This window comes from Hoplias malabaricus, chromosome 12 (assembly GCF_029633855.1).
Source record: "Hoplias malabaricus isolate fHopMal1 chromosome 12, fHopMal1.hap1, whole genome shotgun sequence".
Taxonomy (NCBI): Eukaryota; Metazoa; Chordata; class Actinopteri; order Characiformes; family Erythrinidae; genus Hoplias; species Hoplias malabaricus.
Window position 1 is genome coordinate 407,275 of NC_089811.1, and position 15,090 is coordinate 422,364.

The window sequence follows — 15,090 nt, forward strand, 5'->3', positions numbered from 1 at the left end:
CAGCAGACCCATGAGACCAATGCCCAACATATACCCAGGCTCCACAACAGGGGTAGACTGCAGCAGGCCAGACAGCTTAGTTATGCGTGGCTTATACTTTTGGCACATCTCACATCCCCTACAGTGTGCCCAAACATCCTTCCTGATAGAAGGCCAGTATGCCACTTCCAGCAACTTCAGCAAAGTCTTCATCTGCCCCAGATGCCTGCCAGTCCCTCATGTTGCCTGGGTACCTCCCTGAACAATACACCATTTCTGCAGACAAAATGAATCTGATCCTCCTTAGTCTTTAAATCTTAAGCCATTTGACGGAGTGGCTCTAGGGTATCGTCTTCCTTCTGTGCCTTAGCCAACTCAGACCACTCTATCGGGAGGTCATCCACCACGGTACCAGCCACCTTAAATGTAGCCATGACACCCTCTGCTTGCTGTGAGGATATGCGGGAGAGAGTGTCGGGCACAATGTTACACTTGCCTTTGCGATATCTGACAGAATATTCAAATCCATGTTGCCGAATAGCCCACCTGATTAACCTTGAAGAAGGCTTTGGGTGGTTGAAGACCCAGGTGAGTGCAGCATGGTCTTTAAACTCCAGGAAGTGTTGTCCCTCCAGACAGACTCGCCATTTCGCCACTGCCCAAACCACTGCTAGACACTCTTTCTCAGAGGTGGAATAGTTCTGCTCTGCCCCCCGCAGGAGTCTTGAGGCATGAGCGATGACATGCTCCTGTCCATTAATTTCTCACTGGCATCAGTCTGGAGCTGGAAAGGTTGACTGAAGTGAGCTGGAACCAGGACCGATGCAGTGATTAGAGCCTGTTTGATGTCATCAAAAGTGTTGTGGCACATTCTATATATTTATATATATATATATATATATATATATATAGAGAGAGAGAGAGAGAGAGAGAGAGAGAGAGAGAGAGAGAACACGCATGAACATAAATAAAATATAAACAGGTTTAAAGTTGCAGTCAGTCCCTCTGTGACTGGGGATGGAGTTGGGGGTTAGGCGTCTTGCTCAAGGGCACTTCAGCTGTGGATGTTGAGGGAGGAGACCGTACTGGCCACAGCTGCCCTGATTTACACTGACACCTAGTGGCTGGGTTGTGTCAGGGATTCTGTACCGATCCTGTTTAATCAAGATCGCCCCCATGTGGAGGACTGGGTCATTTAGGGATGACAGAGCCATGATAAACACACTCTCACACACACACACACTTCAAAAAGTTAGAGTCCCCTCACACACAGACTCAGGCTGTTGGTCTCCTGACAGCAGTAGAGTCAGGCCATCTACAGTTTACATACAGTGTAGCTCAGCTCTGTTCATCTACTCGGACTGGTCTACTCTCCCAACATCCGAACTCTGGCCATGACCCTTGTGTCTGAAGGGTGATGAACTCAGAGACACCCACAGAATGAAGCTTTAGTTTGCCATTTCAGATATTTATTACTTATTACTTTCTCCTGTTGGATGTTCTGTGGGCAGGGCTAAATGTGATTAATGTGATGTTAAGTCTGACACAGAGCCAATCAGATTTAGTAATCCATGGGTTGCAGCTGATGTCACAGTGTAGTGTACAAATGTTTTCTTTAACGATACCAAGTAGCTGCATTAAAAGAATACCACTTTCCTCATGTATAGACTCAGTATTTGGTTTTTCTTTTGGAATGAAAAAGAAAACACATTCCGTATGAATTATAAAGTGAGCTTTATTTTTATTCACATTATAAACAATTGTTGCTTTACTCATATAACAGTCACAAACCATCGCCCCTCTCAGGACTCTCTGTTGTACTGATGTCATTCACTTTCTGTCGGGCTGAACAATCAGAAGGTGTATGGTTTTTTAAAACGCTAATAATACTGAATTTCAGAAATGGAACAAAGCACAACCAGTGTTACATAGTGAGCTTCTGCACTAAACTGCAATTACATATTTTCAGCAGAGGTGGAGCCAACTCCCCAAATAACAATCACTTCCTTACACTATTCTCTCAGGACTCTCCACCGTAGGTTTATACTATCTCTCACAGATTTAGTGTTCTGTAGCGTTTAAAAATCAGAATCTATTTTTAATATTGACCACTACATCATTCAGTAGAAGATTAAAGATAAACACTTCTGCTTTAACTAAGAACTGGACTCATTACGCAGATCATTTAGAAACTGATTTAGAACTATTTAGACATCTTAACAATGTGAAGTCTTGATGGACCGATGCGGGTCATAAATGCTCGCTCCAGTGAATGAGGAAAAACAGAAATAAATGGCACCATCCCATAAACCCTAGAAAACCGCTGGTGAGAGCTGTACGCTGTGGGGTGAAGGACATTGCGCAGTTCATTAGATCAAACAAAGTGAAACTAAGCTGTGTGAGCTTCAGCTCCAGGATTTACTAAACGTTGCCGAATTACACAATTACAATATCGACACTGTCCAATTAAAAACACGTATCTCCAAAATAGTAATTTTACCAGAGAAAGGAAAAACCTTCTTAACGTTCAATGGAAGTGAATGCAAAAATATTTTATTGAGAGTAATTTTGGAGTGTTTCTATTGGTTCATTCATCATGACATTTAAAGAACAGCTGCTGTGTAAACTACACATCAACAAACACGGAGATAAAGACTTTTATTTGGACAGCAACGATACACTATTTAAATTTGATCCAGCAAAAGTTTTCAAGCAGCCACACATTTTATCTTAGATTTAATCTAGGATTTGTTGTAGATACATGTTGAATATATTAAAGTTTGTTACTGGCTCATTCTAACCATGTGGTTAGTGCAGTACGTATATTTGATTATTAACTACCTTAAAAAGCCATCTCTGGGTCAAAAGACATTACAGCTCAAGCTAAACTAACCTGCGATATCTGACCTGAACAGTGTGAGTGCAGCTCTAAGTGGACACTATCACTGTCCAGTGAGTGCAGGTATGTGTCTGATCTACGGGTCGAGGACGAGAGCCTCCAGATTGTTGTTGAACATGACCCTGCCGTCTTCCTCCCTGCTGCACTCCGGGTGTTTGAGCAGCTGCAGAACTCCTGCCTTCAGCTCTGGAGAGGCGTTCTTACTGAAGTCCCTGATCAATGTGAGGAAGTCCAGCAGCAGTTCTCCTCGCTCGTCCCCTGGAGAGAAGCACTCGCTGATGTCCATCTGAGACGGAAAGGTGTATTTAGTGTACGGGATTCCTCTGGCGTCCAGGAACTTTCTGATGTCTCCCGTGGTGACGCATTGGCTGATGTCTGTGTTACAGAGTTCCTGTTTGTATGTTCTCCACAGTCGAGACCAACCACTGTCTCCTGTAGGGGGCACAATAATGGAGTTAAAGGCTTTGTACAGGATCTACACTACACAGATCACTTCTGTAATTCTGTTCCTCAGCGCTCAGGACCCCCACAGAGCAGGTGTGATGTGGTGGTGGATCATTCTCAGCGCTGCAGTGACACTGACGTGGTGGTGGTGTGTTAGTGTGTGTTGTGCTGGTGCGAGTGGATCAGACACAGCAGTGCTGCTGGAGTTTTTAAACCCTGTGTCCACTCTCTGTCCACTCTGTGAGACACTCCTCCCTCGTTGGTCCACCTTGTAGATGTAAAGTCAGAAACAGTAGCTCATCTGTCGCTGCACAGTGTGTGTCACTCGTCCTCTAGTCCTTCATCAGTGATACAGGACGCTGTCGGCTGGATGTTTTTGGTCGGTGGACTATTCTAAGTCCAGCAGTGACACTGAGGGGTTTAAAAACTCCAGCAGCACTGCTGTGTCTGATCCATGTTAGTGTCACTGCAGTGCTGATCTACACAGATCCAGAGCTACACTCAGTTTCCTGCCAGTTTTACCTGAGACCAGAACGATGAGCATTTTTCCGTCCTTGTTCAGCAAACTCCGGAAAAACGTAACTGTAGCTTCAGGATCATTCACAAAGTACAGCATCTGGTCAGAGAGGAGACAACAGAAACAGTTCATTACATAACAGATATGACTGCCTGGGTCTGTCTAGAGCAGAGGAAGAGTGGGGGCCATCCCTCCCTCCCACAGAGAGAGAGAGAGAGAGAGAGAGAGACAGACAGACCAATCATGCCCTCTAGGACTGCCTTGGACACCTTGATCAATGTCTTCATTGCAGGCTACAAGTGTATATACCCAATGTTTGTTGTTAGACTCTAGTTATAAGGCAATTGCCAGTTGTTTGCTGTGGTATCTCTGGTGGTTGCTAGATTATTGCTACGTACAGGGGTTGGACAATGAAACTGAAACATCTGTCATTGTAGTGTGGGAGATTTCATGGCTAAATTGGAGCAGCCTGGTGGACAATCTTCATTAATTGCACATAAGACCATGTGCATCCAATGGTTCAAACATTGTGTCCTGAAGGCGGTGCCGTGTATCAGGACGACAATGCACCAATACACACAGCGAGACTGGTGAAAGATTGGTTTGATGAACATGAAAGTGAAGCTGAACATCTCCCATGGCCTGCACAGTCATCAGATCTAAATATTATTGAGCCACTTTGGGATGTTTTGGAGGAGCGAGTCAGGAAACGTTTTACTCCACCAGCATCACGTAGAGACCTGGCCACTATCCTGCAAGAAGAATGGCTTCAAATCCCTCTGACCACTGTGCAGGACTTGTGTATGTCATTCCCAAGACAAACTGACGCTGTATTGGCCGCAAAAGGAGGCCCTATACCGTACTAATAAATTATTGTGGTCTAAAACCAGGTGTTTCACTTTCATTGTCCAACCCCTGTATGATAAACTCAGAGTGGGTTGGACAACACCAGTGGGAACATTTGTTTCTAGTTTTTGACTCTGACTTTAAGATTCATTTGTATACACTTAAAATGAAAAACAGAACACTGCCTGGTCCAGAAACTGTGGTCATCACTTTGAGGCTCTGAGGCCTCCTTCATGCTCTGGGTGGGATTGAATTTTTGCTGGAGTTAAACTATAGCTTTTTTAGAACTATAGTTTCTACTAGAGATAAAATTAAAATAAAACTACTGTTCTGTCTGGACCCTGCTTGAGGGGCCCAAGACTGTTTAAGAAAACCATGAGAGTCTGACGCCTGCAGAGTCATTTCAAAACCCGAGTCATTTTCCTTTTTAGCCTTGAAAAAGGCTAAAAGAGAAAAAGTGTGAAGTGAAGCGAAGGTGTGTGAAAAGAGGAAGCCAAAAGTTTGAAGCCTTTCTCATTTGGCGCCACTGGCTTTTTAACCAGAATTTAGAAAACCTGCCTTGAAACCCTGATTGGAGCCTCTCTTGCTCCTGATTGGCTGTTTCCTGTATCTTGGTAGTGACATCACATAAAATTTATGTTCCTTGACAAGACAAAGACGATTCCTGTTGAATGACCATCCAAGATTTCTGAATCATACTTTTGCGATATAAAAGATTGAATGTCAACACAAAACAATATCATTCAGACAAACCATGTTTCATAATTCTTAACCAGATAACACACACAGTCATGTGCATAAGTTCATTTACAAATTTGACTTTAAACACATGTAAATTAAATCCCACGCATTTTGATTGTCCAAATGGAATTAATTTCAAACAGTTGAACACATATGTAACTTCAAATTGTTTTAAACCAATGGGAATCAAGGTTTAATTATATAGTTTGAGAAGTTCTTCATTAGGCAGTTTTATACAGAGCATAAACTGATCCTCAGGATTGTCTCCCAAAAGATTCTTCTCTTGACTCTGTGTGGCCTTGGGTCATAAAAAAGGACCCTGGAGAGTGGTTTTTATGACTCTGCTCTGTGTTATCTCAAATTCCATCTGCTGGTGCCAGGAGGGGATGTCTTTGAAACCAGCTAAAATTTACTTTTTTAAGGGTTTTAAAATCAAATCTTAGAAAGTCAAATTTCTTATTAGAAATTAATACACATTCATCATATCACACTACAGTATAAACCTGAATCAAGTGAATGAAATCCATCTTTTTATTCGTGTTCCTCTGTTTCCAGTTCTCCTCGAACTCAGACGCTGTCATCTTATTACACCTTAAGGCGATGTGATCCAGGTCTGGAGTCTTGGACACTAAATCTAAACACAGTGGAATACTGTTAAAATACAGTTTAAATACAGTTCAGATCATTTGAAATACAGGGTCATACAGTGAACTAAATTAAATAAAATGTACAGTGAACTACATTTTGTGCTGCATGTTGTTTTTATTTAAACATCTCATTCAGCCTCTAATATCAGAACCACCTTTCATTCATTCATTAATTATCTTTAACCCTTATCCAGTCCAGGGCGGCGATGGATCCAGAGCCTACCTGGAATCATTGGGCGTAAGGCAGGAACACTCCCTGGAGGAGGTGCCATTCCTTCACATGGCAACACACTCTATAAGAACCATCTGTACTATTGAAAGTTACATCACTACATTCTTGTTATAATATTACACTCTTTTGTATAGTTCTGTTTCACTCATTTCTCTAGTTTGTCTCTCTGTTTCCATGGTTACATGTATTTTCATGTATAATCCACAGACTGAACACATCACCTGTGAAAACCTGGAATTCTTCAATCCTCTCTACCTTTATATCTGTAAACCATGTCTCCACTGGGCTCCACCACCTCGTTGTCCACTTTGGCGCCTGGATACAGCAGGTGCAGCTGGCCAAGCATTTCCAGGTCCATCTCCCCTGAGGATGGTATGAAACATGAGGGTGGACATTATTATGATGGTGTGCTTTTGTGAAGTGTAATATGAGGACTAAAGAATCGTGCAGAATAACAAAATAAACTTCTTACGAACAAACACCTGACACCATTCACTTAATCAATTTGAACCAAATCAATATATTTCTGAGAACATTTGTTGTTTTTTTTATTTTTATTTTTTTTTTAACTTGGTTACATCCCCCACCAAAAATACTATCATAAGAGTTAAGGCATTAAATTATAAGAGTTTTAATAACAATCATTTTATAACACCGTTAGCGCCTGTGTTTGGTGTTTCCCTCTAACATCCAAAAAAAAAAAAAAAAATGATCTATCTCTTTTTGAGGCGTTTGGGTAGTGTGTGTGTGTGGGGGGCTCTGCTTGGTGAACAGACAGAAATTGTACTATACCATATTGAAAACTACAGGCATTAGTAAAAGCAGGTCACAGATGTTTTATTAAGAACCAGAAGTGTGTTCCACTGTGGAGAAAAGAGAGAGTGTTTCCCCTTTAATAGAAACAACTGGACTGTAATGTCAGATATCAGCAAATTAAACACCTGCCATTAATCACCCATCACTCCACAAACTGAGGAGATTAATGGTGATTCATGTTTTAATCACTGAGTAAAATAATGTGTATAAAGCCCTGCTCTGGTGGCATTGGTTTTCCCTGTGGAAGTGGGGTAATGTAATAGTTGCTGGAGTATCTCTGTGATTTTAGTCCTGTCTGAAAAGAGGTGTTCAAATCCAGACTTAGATCCATTTTTACAAAACCCAACCTGTATGACTATACCTGGCCTGTCAGGTGCATTAGCAGGTGCAGCTAGTGTCACACCACTGGTTGTTTTAAAAACCCTGCCTGGACCTAGACCAAAGATCCAGATTCGAAGACCTCTGGCCAATTTCAGAGCCGTTGAGGTACGTGGAGAAACTCAGATGCTGTACGACTCCACAACCAAATCCACACAAGATCACTGAGAGGAGGGCACTTCTGGCAGCTGTAGGGTAGTTTAGTGCCCAACCATAGAATATGAATTATTAAGGAGTTTCCTACTCATTAATTCACTGCCATTATGCGGTTTATAACAGCAGTTATAATAACTGTGACGGATCCCTCCCTGTGACGGAGGGAGGGAGTGAAATTTTCTGTCCATCTTCTGTTATGAAGGACTAGAACATAACATCATTAAAGGCTGGTTATTTCCAGTTGGTGGGCTGTTCTCAGAACACTAGTGACAGTCTAAAAACTCCAGTAGCACTGCTGTGTCTGATCCACACTGTGTTACTTCAATGCAATGGAGTAGCGGCTCTCATCTGTTATTTACACTGAGATTTCTAATATATTATTAATCAGAAATATTACAAACGTCCTGTTGTAAAATGTCATTATCCCCACCTCACCACAGAAAACTGGGGCTCATCACACTTCTAACAGTTGTTATTAAGGACTAATGAGAGTTACTGGGACCTACCTGCTCCACTTCCCACTCCCATCACATTTAAAGTGTCCTTTTCAGCTCCAATGCTGCAGAGAGAGAGAGAGACATTATTCAGAACCATTTCTGATCAACATTAACATCTATATAAGTACCGTCTGATCTTCTGTCGTATTATAATTCAGCATCAAACTATTAAAATAATAATTGTGATTAATGGCATCATTTCCTGTAGTTAATGGTGATTAATGAAGGTGGTTGTTTCTGCTGATGTCTGATCCTAAAGTCTCAATGTTCCTCTTTAAAATCGGATTAATCAGGATTAATTACTGTCACTTTCAACCTGACAATTCTGTTTCTTAATGAAACGTCTGTGACACTTTCTCTGTTTAGGTCTCTGTTCAGTTCTCTCTGTCTAGGTTTGTCTTTCTATCTCTATCTCTAGGTTTCATCTGTTTAAGCTCTCTCTGTTTAAATCTCTGTTTAGCTCTATCTGTCTAGGTTTGTCTGTCCAGTTCCCTGTCAGTCGAGTTCCCTCTCTATCTGTCTAAGCCCCTCTATCCAGATAATCCTGTCCAAGTCTCTCTGTCAGTCTTTCTTTGTTTATATATTCTGTCTGTTATGTTAGTCTCTCTGTTTTGTTATCTTTTGTTTAAATAAAGTCACTGTGTTATAGCAAATGCGTCTGCCTCTGTCAGTCTGCCTCGGTCCTGACAGAATGTCCAACCCTAAAATGCTATTTTGCAATCCTTCATGGGAGTACCCATTGAATTTGAATCCCAACTGTGAGGGTTTTTTTATTGCAGTGCAGACATCCATCCATCGATCCATTATCCACCGCTTATCCGGGTCTGGGTCGTGGGGGAAGCAGTCAGAGCAAAATAACCCAGACCTCCTTCTCCCCAGCCACTGCCTCCAGCTCCTCCGGGGGTATACCGAGGCGTTCCCTCGAGACATGTAGTCTCTCCAGCGTGTTCTTGGTCTGCCCCGGGGCCTCCTCCCCATTGGACATGCCCGGAACACCTCACCAGGAAGGCGTCCAGGAGGCATCCGGACCAGATGCCTGAACCACCTCAACTGGCTCCTCTCGACGTGGAGGAGCAGCGGCTCCACTCCGAGTCCCTCTCGGATGTCCGAGCTCCTAACCCTGTCTCTAAGGGAGAGTTCAAATACCCTGCGGAGAAAACTCCTCCTTGGATCACTACCTTAACATGGTGGAGGGGTTTGCGTGCCTGCATGAGCCTAGGAGCAATAGCCCCTAGTAAGGTCTCCCAAGGCAAATTGGTCCTAGGTGATAGGCCAGACAAAGAGTGATCCATAAAGACAAGGATGAATAACACAACAACACGGACACAGCCTCCCTTACCCGGAGTAGGGTTACCGGGGCCTAACCTTGGAGCCAGGCCTGGGGGAGGGGCTCCTTGGCGAGTGCCTGGTGGCCGGACTTTCACTCATGGGGTCCGGCCGGGCTTAGCCCGAAGGAGTTACATGGGTCCACTCTCCCATGGGCCCACCACCTGTGGGAGAGGTAGTAATCCAGGTCTGGTGCATTGTGAATCGGGTGGCGGTCGGGGTCGGGGGCCCTGGCGTTCTGAACCTCGGTTACTGAAACTGGCTTTTGCAGTGCAGACTCTATTTTCAATTTTTAACCTGTCCTGCTCCTCCTGATATTATCCAGGTCATGTTTGTTATATCTCTCCTCAGAGGAGAGGCGTTTCAGTGGGCAGAGTAATTACTGAACGAAAAGGTCCTGGATCTTACTGTGGAGACATTATGTGAACTTTTAAAAGCAAGATTCTCCCTGGCTGCTCCAGAGGACGTTTCTGCAGGAACCCCTGCTCCTGAGGAATACACCCTCAGGTCCGGGGACATTTTTGGTGGGGTGTTGAGGGCTGGTGCAGTTAGCCTCAAACCTCAAGGAGGTGAGGTTAACAGGGGCGACTTCAGGAAGTTCCACAAGAGGGCGCCCACCAGACCTCCTAAGCCCTCTACAGCTTCAGCACATGCCCTGTGAGAAGCACAAGCCCCTGTCAACCCTGTTGACATCGTTGCAGGGTCCCCTGTCTCCGGGGATATCTCTGCAGGGCCTCCTGTCTCAGAGGGTATCTCCACAGGGTCTCCTCTTCCTGTGAAGGTGGCCAACCAGGCTGCTCCTGTCCCTGTGAAGGCGGCACCCTTCGCTCCTGTCTATTTGAAGGCGGCGAATCCAGCCGCTTCTGTTCCCCTGATGGCAGCGACCTCTGCTGCTTCTGTTCCCGTGATGGCAGCTTCCTCAGCCGCTTCTGTTCCTGAGATGGCGGCTTCCTTAGCCGCTCCTGTCCCTGAGATGGTGGCTTCCTCAGCCGCTTCTGTCCCTGAGATGGTGGCATCCTCAGCTGATCCTGTTCCTGCGATGATGGCATCCTCAGTCACTCCTGTTCCTGCGATGGTGGCTTCCTCAGCCGCTCCTGTTCCTGCACCGGTGGCTTCCTCAGATGTATATGTTCCTGCACCGGTGGCTTCCTCAGATGTATATGTTCCTGCACTGGCGGCTTCTGTTCCTGTGACTGTGGCTTCAGCCGCTTCTGTTCTTGTGACTGTGGCTTTGGCCGCTTCTGCCCCTGTGACTGTGGCCTCGGCCATTTCAGTTCGTGTGTGTAGGTTGGCCCCAAAGACTTCGGGGCCAATCCCTAGAGCTGTGCCCAAGCTGGCTTCTCTGACATCCCCACAGATGTTTGCCAGTCCTGGGCACCCTCAGTTGTTTTGGTTCCCCTGTCATTCCCCGCCCTGGTTCCTGTTTCTGTCCATTTCCCAGTACCTGTATCTGCCTTTTTCTCTTTCCCAGTCGCTATCACCGTGTTTGTGTCAGTTCCTGTGAACGTCCTGGTCCCTGTTCCCATGCCAATTCCTGTCCAGTGTCTTGTCTCCAGTCCAGTCCCCATTTCGACCCTCTGTCCTGTCTCGAGTCCAGTCCCAGTACCCAGCCTCAGTTTCGTCACCTGTCCTGTCTCAAATCCAGTCCCCTGTCCATTCCCAATACTTAGTCCCATCACCTGCCTTGTCTTCATTCCAGTCCTGTTTATAATCATGTCCAGTCTAAGTCCCCATCCAGTGTCCCGTCCAATGTCCAGCACCCTGTCCCGTCCCCTGTCCAGTCACATGCTCCTGTCCAGTCTTCTGTCTCTAATCCTGTTCAGTCCAATGTCCAGCAACCTATATTGTCCTCTGTCCAGTCACGTGTGCCTACTCCTGCCCTGTCTCCAGTCCAGTCTCTGGTTCTGTCCTCTGTCTAGTTTCAGTCTGTTTAGCTTTCTCTGTCTAGGTTTGTCTTTCTATCTCTATCCCTAGGTTTAGTCTGTTTAATCTCTCTCTGTTAAGATGTCTGTTTAGCTCTATCTGTCTAGGTGTTTCTGTCCAGTTCCCTCTCTATCTGTCTAAGCACCTCTTTCCAGGTCATCCTGTCCAAGTCTCTCTGTGTCAGTCTTTCTTTGTTTATGTATTCTGTCTGTCTCTTTCTGTTTTGTTATCTTGAGTTTAAATAAAGTCACTGTGTTACAGCAAGTGCGTCCGCCTCTGTCAGTCTGCCTAGGTCCTGACAGGTCCAAACCCCACGAGCCCCACAGCAGTGTTCTCCCCCTGTGTAAACAGCCCTGTTCAGAACACCCGCTTTCAGCACCTGTTCCTTTAAATGATAATGAGCCGCGCGCTGTTCACCCCGACCTGAGGGAGTAAACAAGACCATTTGGGGACAGTGGTTTGATCCTTGATCTCATGCGGCTGTAAAAATGACAGATTCCACCTTTAACAGTGATTACCCCGACCATGTGTTGATCCACTGTGTGATCAGTTCACATGGTTAACAATTGTAAGACCCAGAGTCCAGAAGTGCGTGTGTCCTCTGACCCCGAGGCTTGTCTTACCTGGACAGGATTTCTGGGAGAGTTTTCTGGATGAATTCTCTCATACACTGGTGCTCAGACGAACACTCCAGGAACAGTTGGAAAGCCTGGAGGTATCTGGGGTAATCCTCCACCAGACATCGTAAAGGAGCCGCCATCGTCTGGAACACAACATTTGGACTCAAATCACACACACGAGTGGACCATCACAGAGGCTGTGGAGCAGTGGAACTGTGTTCTTCAGACTAAACGGGGACCCACCCAGTACCGTAATGGGAACTAATCACCATCCCACACCAGCCCCTGACTCTGCTGGGAACTCCGGTAAAGTTGGTTTCATATTCAGATTTCTTTCTTCAATAGCTCTCAAACAGTGCATGCAAATGAGTTAATACTTGCAAAGTATTGTTTTTAGGGTCCAAGAAAAACAGCGACAACAAGTTTATGTCAGAAATGTTTACCATTTAAAAAACACAAAATATATTGTTTTCTATGGGCTGCTGCCATCTCCGTGACAGCTAAGGGACAGTTTACAAACTACACTACACAGTAAAGACGAAGGTGACGAACCACGAACATGACACACACTACATCTCTTACGTTGATAAATTTAACCATTGCTGGCCCATAGTGATGAGTTTTTGAGAATACATTTCAGTAGTATTTGATCCTTTGATGATATTGTTTCTAAACAAGTTGTATTTAATCAAGTGCCCACTTGACCCACATAACATACAACAAGGAGGGGGAGGGGGGCATTTATATGGATACACCTTAATAAGCATACCATTCTTTTTCTTATGAAGTTCCATTTTGGATCCAACTTTTGTTTTTTAATGGGAAGAGGGTCATGTGACACATCAAACTTATTGGGCTGACTTCAAAATGGCCGCCATGTTGTAAAGTATTTATATGGATACACCGCCAAAGTGTATCCATATAAATGGCCCACCCTGTACACCTCTTATATTGGTCAACTTAACAATTACTGGCCCATGGTGATGAGTCTTTGAGGAAAAAAAATTTCAGTAGTATTTTATCATTTGATGATATTGTTTCTAAACAAGTTGAATTTAATTAAGTACAACCCTCATGACATACTACAGATCTAATTTTGGTCAATTTAACCATTACTTACCTGTGGTGAAACATTTTTCTTTAAAAATGTCAACAGTTTTTGAATTTTTGAAGACATTGTTTCTAAACAAGTTGTATTTGATCAAGTGTAACCCACATGACATACTACAGATCTTATTTTGGTCAATTTAACCATTACTAGCCCACGGTGATGCATTTTTGAGAATAACCTTCAACTGATTTTGAATGTCTAATGAAATTGCTCCAAAAGAACATGTAGCTGTTTGAATGAAGTTGAACAAAAGGTTGGTGTATCAACAGGAAAGCAGATGCTACCTTATTTAATGCATAAGATCAGACGTGTTGCCACTTGTTTTGGACAGTGTCCTAGGTCCACGATGGCCCTTTACAGACACAGTTGCTTTATGCTCACACTTTGTTATTTTGAAATCCAAAAACAAGACAGGTATTCTTCCAGAGTATTCCTCTGCAGTCTCAGCCTTGTTTATGACACAGCACACAAAACCAATGGACATATTTTGCAGGGATGATAATATTAAGGCAATTCAAATGAAACCAGCGCTGACATCTTTCAGTTGACACTGTAATTGGTTATTGCTCATTTTTCCTAGGCATTTGTAAAGGCATGGCATGTAGTTGCTAAAGCTTTAGAAGGTGGCTGCTATGGTGTATCAGCAAACATATGGCCAAAAACATATTGTATGTGTTTTAACATTGTACCTAATAAACAAACACAGCAAATGCTTGTGAGAATATATTTAGTTTAGTTCTTGTACTTTAAAACACACACACACACACACACTGTTCCACAGCCCAGTGCTCAGGTGGAATGTTGGTATTGGGCATGGTGATGGTGTGCTGAGGCATGTGTAATATTTATATACACACACAGACACACGCCATATTCCTGTAATCCACATTAAAACCAAACACAGATCCACAAAGAAACATTAGTACAGCAGACATTTTATACAAGCGGCAGAAAGAGAGAGTACACACCAGCTGCAGTCTTCGGTTCTGTGTGTGTGTGAGTGTGAGTGTGTGTGTGTGTGTGAGAGAGAGAGAGAGAGAGAGAGAGAGGAAGACAGATATAGAGAAGACCCACCCACACCCTTAAAGGAACAATTCCCTTCCACAGTCCTCGGTCGGGTTACTGCGTGGTCCTCAGTGGCGACCCCTTGTGGGAGCGGTCGAAATTGCACAATCAACTTTGTTATAGAGCAGTAGTTTCTCAAACCTTTTAGACCAAGCACCACCCATGAGTCTCACCACAGAAACATGAGGCCCCTGGTTCCTCCTCTGCTCCGGGGGAGTCTTGGTTGCATTTCTAATTTTAGATTTAATACAATTATAAGAGAGAATACAAGTAACTACAGGCCTACACTGAATGTTTTAAACACATTTAGACATTTATGAGAATAATAACATTTATGGGAAATAAATGACATATAATTAATATTTAGTTTAATGCCTGTTTAAATGGTCACTGTTTATTTGTAAAAGAGGACAGTCAATGTCTAAGAAATCAATGTCTGGCTCAAGAAATCAATATAAGAAAGTTGCTGAATGCAGTGAGAATAAAGAAAACACCATTGATGGAATTAACCAGAATATAATTAATGATTTAAACTATAGTTTACATTATTAGACCCAGGTCCTCAAAAAAACTACAAGGAGCTAGTGTTATCTGGTAAAAAGAGTTGTGGGGGGGGGGGGGGGCTTCTACAGAAGCCCATTTCCACCACATCAAATAATACAAAAAAGGCACCAATTTTTATTTTTCATTAAATGCAAGATACTATCTCAATATTTTGAGATACTAAGTCAATATATTGAGATATTCTCATTATTTTGTGACAATATCTCATTATTTTAGATAATATCTCAATATATTGACTTAGTATTAAACTTAGTATTAGACTTAGTATTATTTTAGGTGGCGGAAACAGGCTTCCATACACAACAGTCAGCTCTAGGACAATCAATTAT

At 43.5% G+C, this 15,090-nt stretch overlaps 1 protein-coding gene across 1 annotated transcript; it reads right to left on the minus strand.

The window, feature by feature from the left end:
- Positions 1-1,717: 1,717 nt before the first annotated feature.
- Positions 1,718-14,145, minus strand: LOC136710908 (histamine N-methyltransferase-like). Its single transcript, XM_066686798.1, has 7 exons — positions 14,101-14,145; positions 12,025-12,164; positions 8,162-8,214; positions 6,561-6,668; positions 5,930-6,060; positions 3,845-3,938; positions 1,718-3,310 (listed from the first exon to the last, which is right to left on the minus strand). The coding sequence occupies exons 2-7, from the start codon at positions 12,159-12,161 to the stop codon at positions 2,955-2,957; spliced, it is 879 nt and encodes a 292-aa protein (XP_066542895.1). The 5' UTR covers positions 12,162-12,164; positions 14,101-14,145; the 3' UTR covers positions 1,718-2,954.
- Between the last annotated feature and the right edge of the window lie 945 nt (positions 14,146-15,090).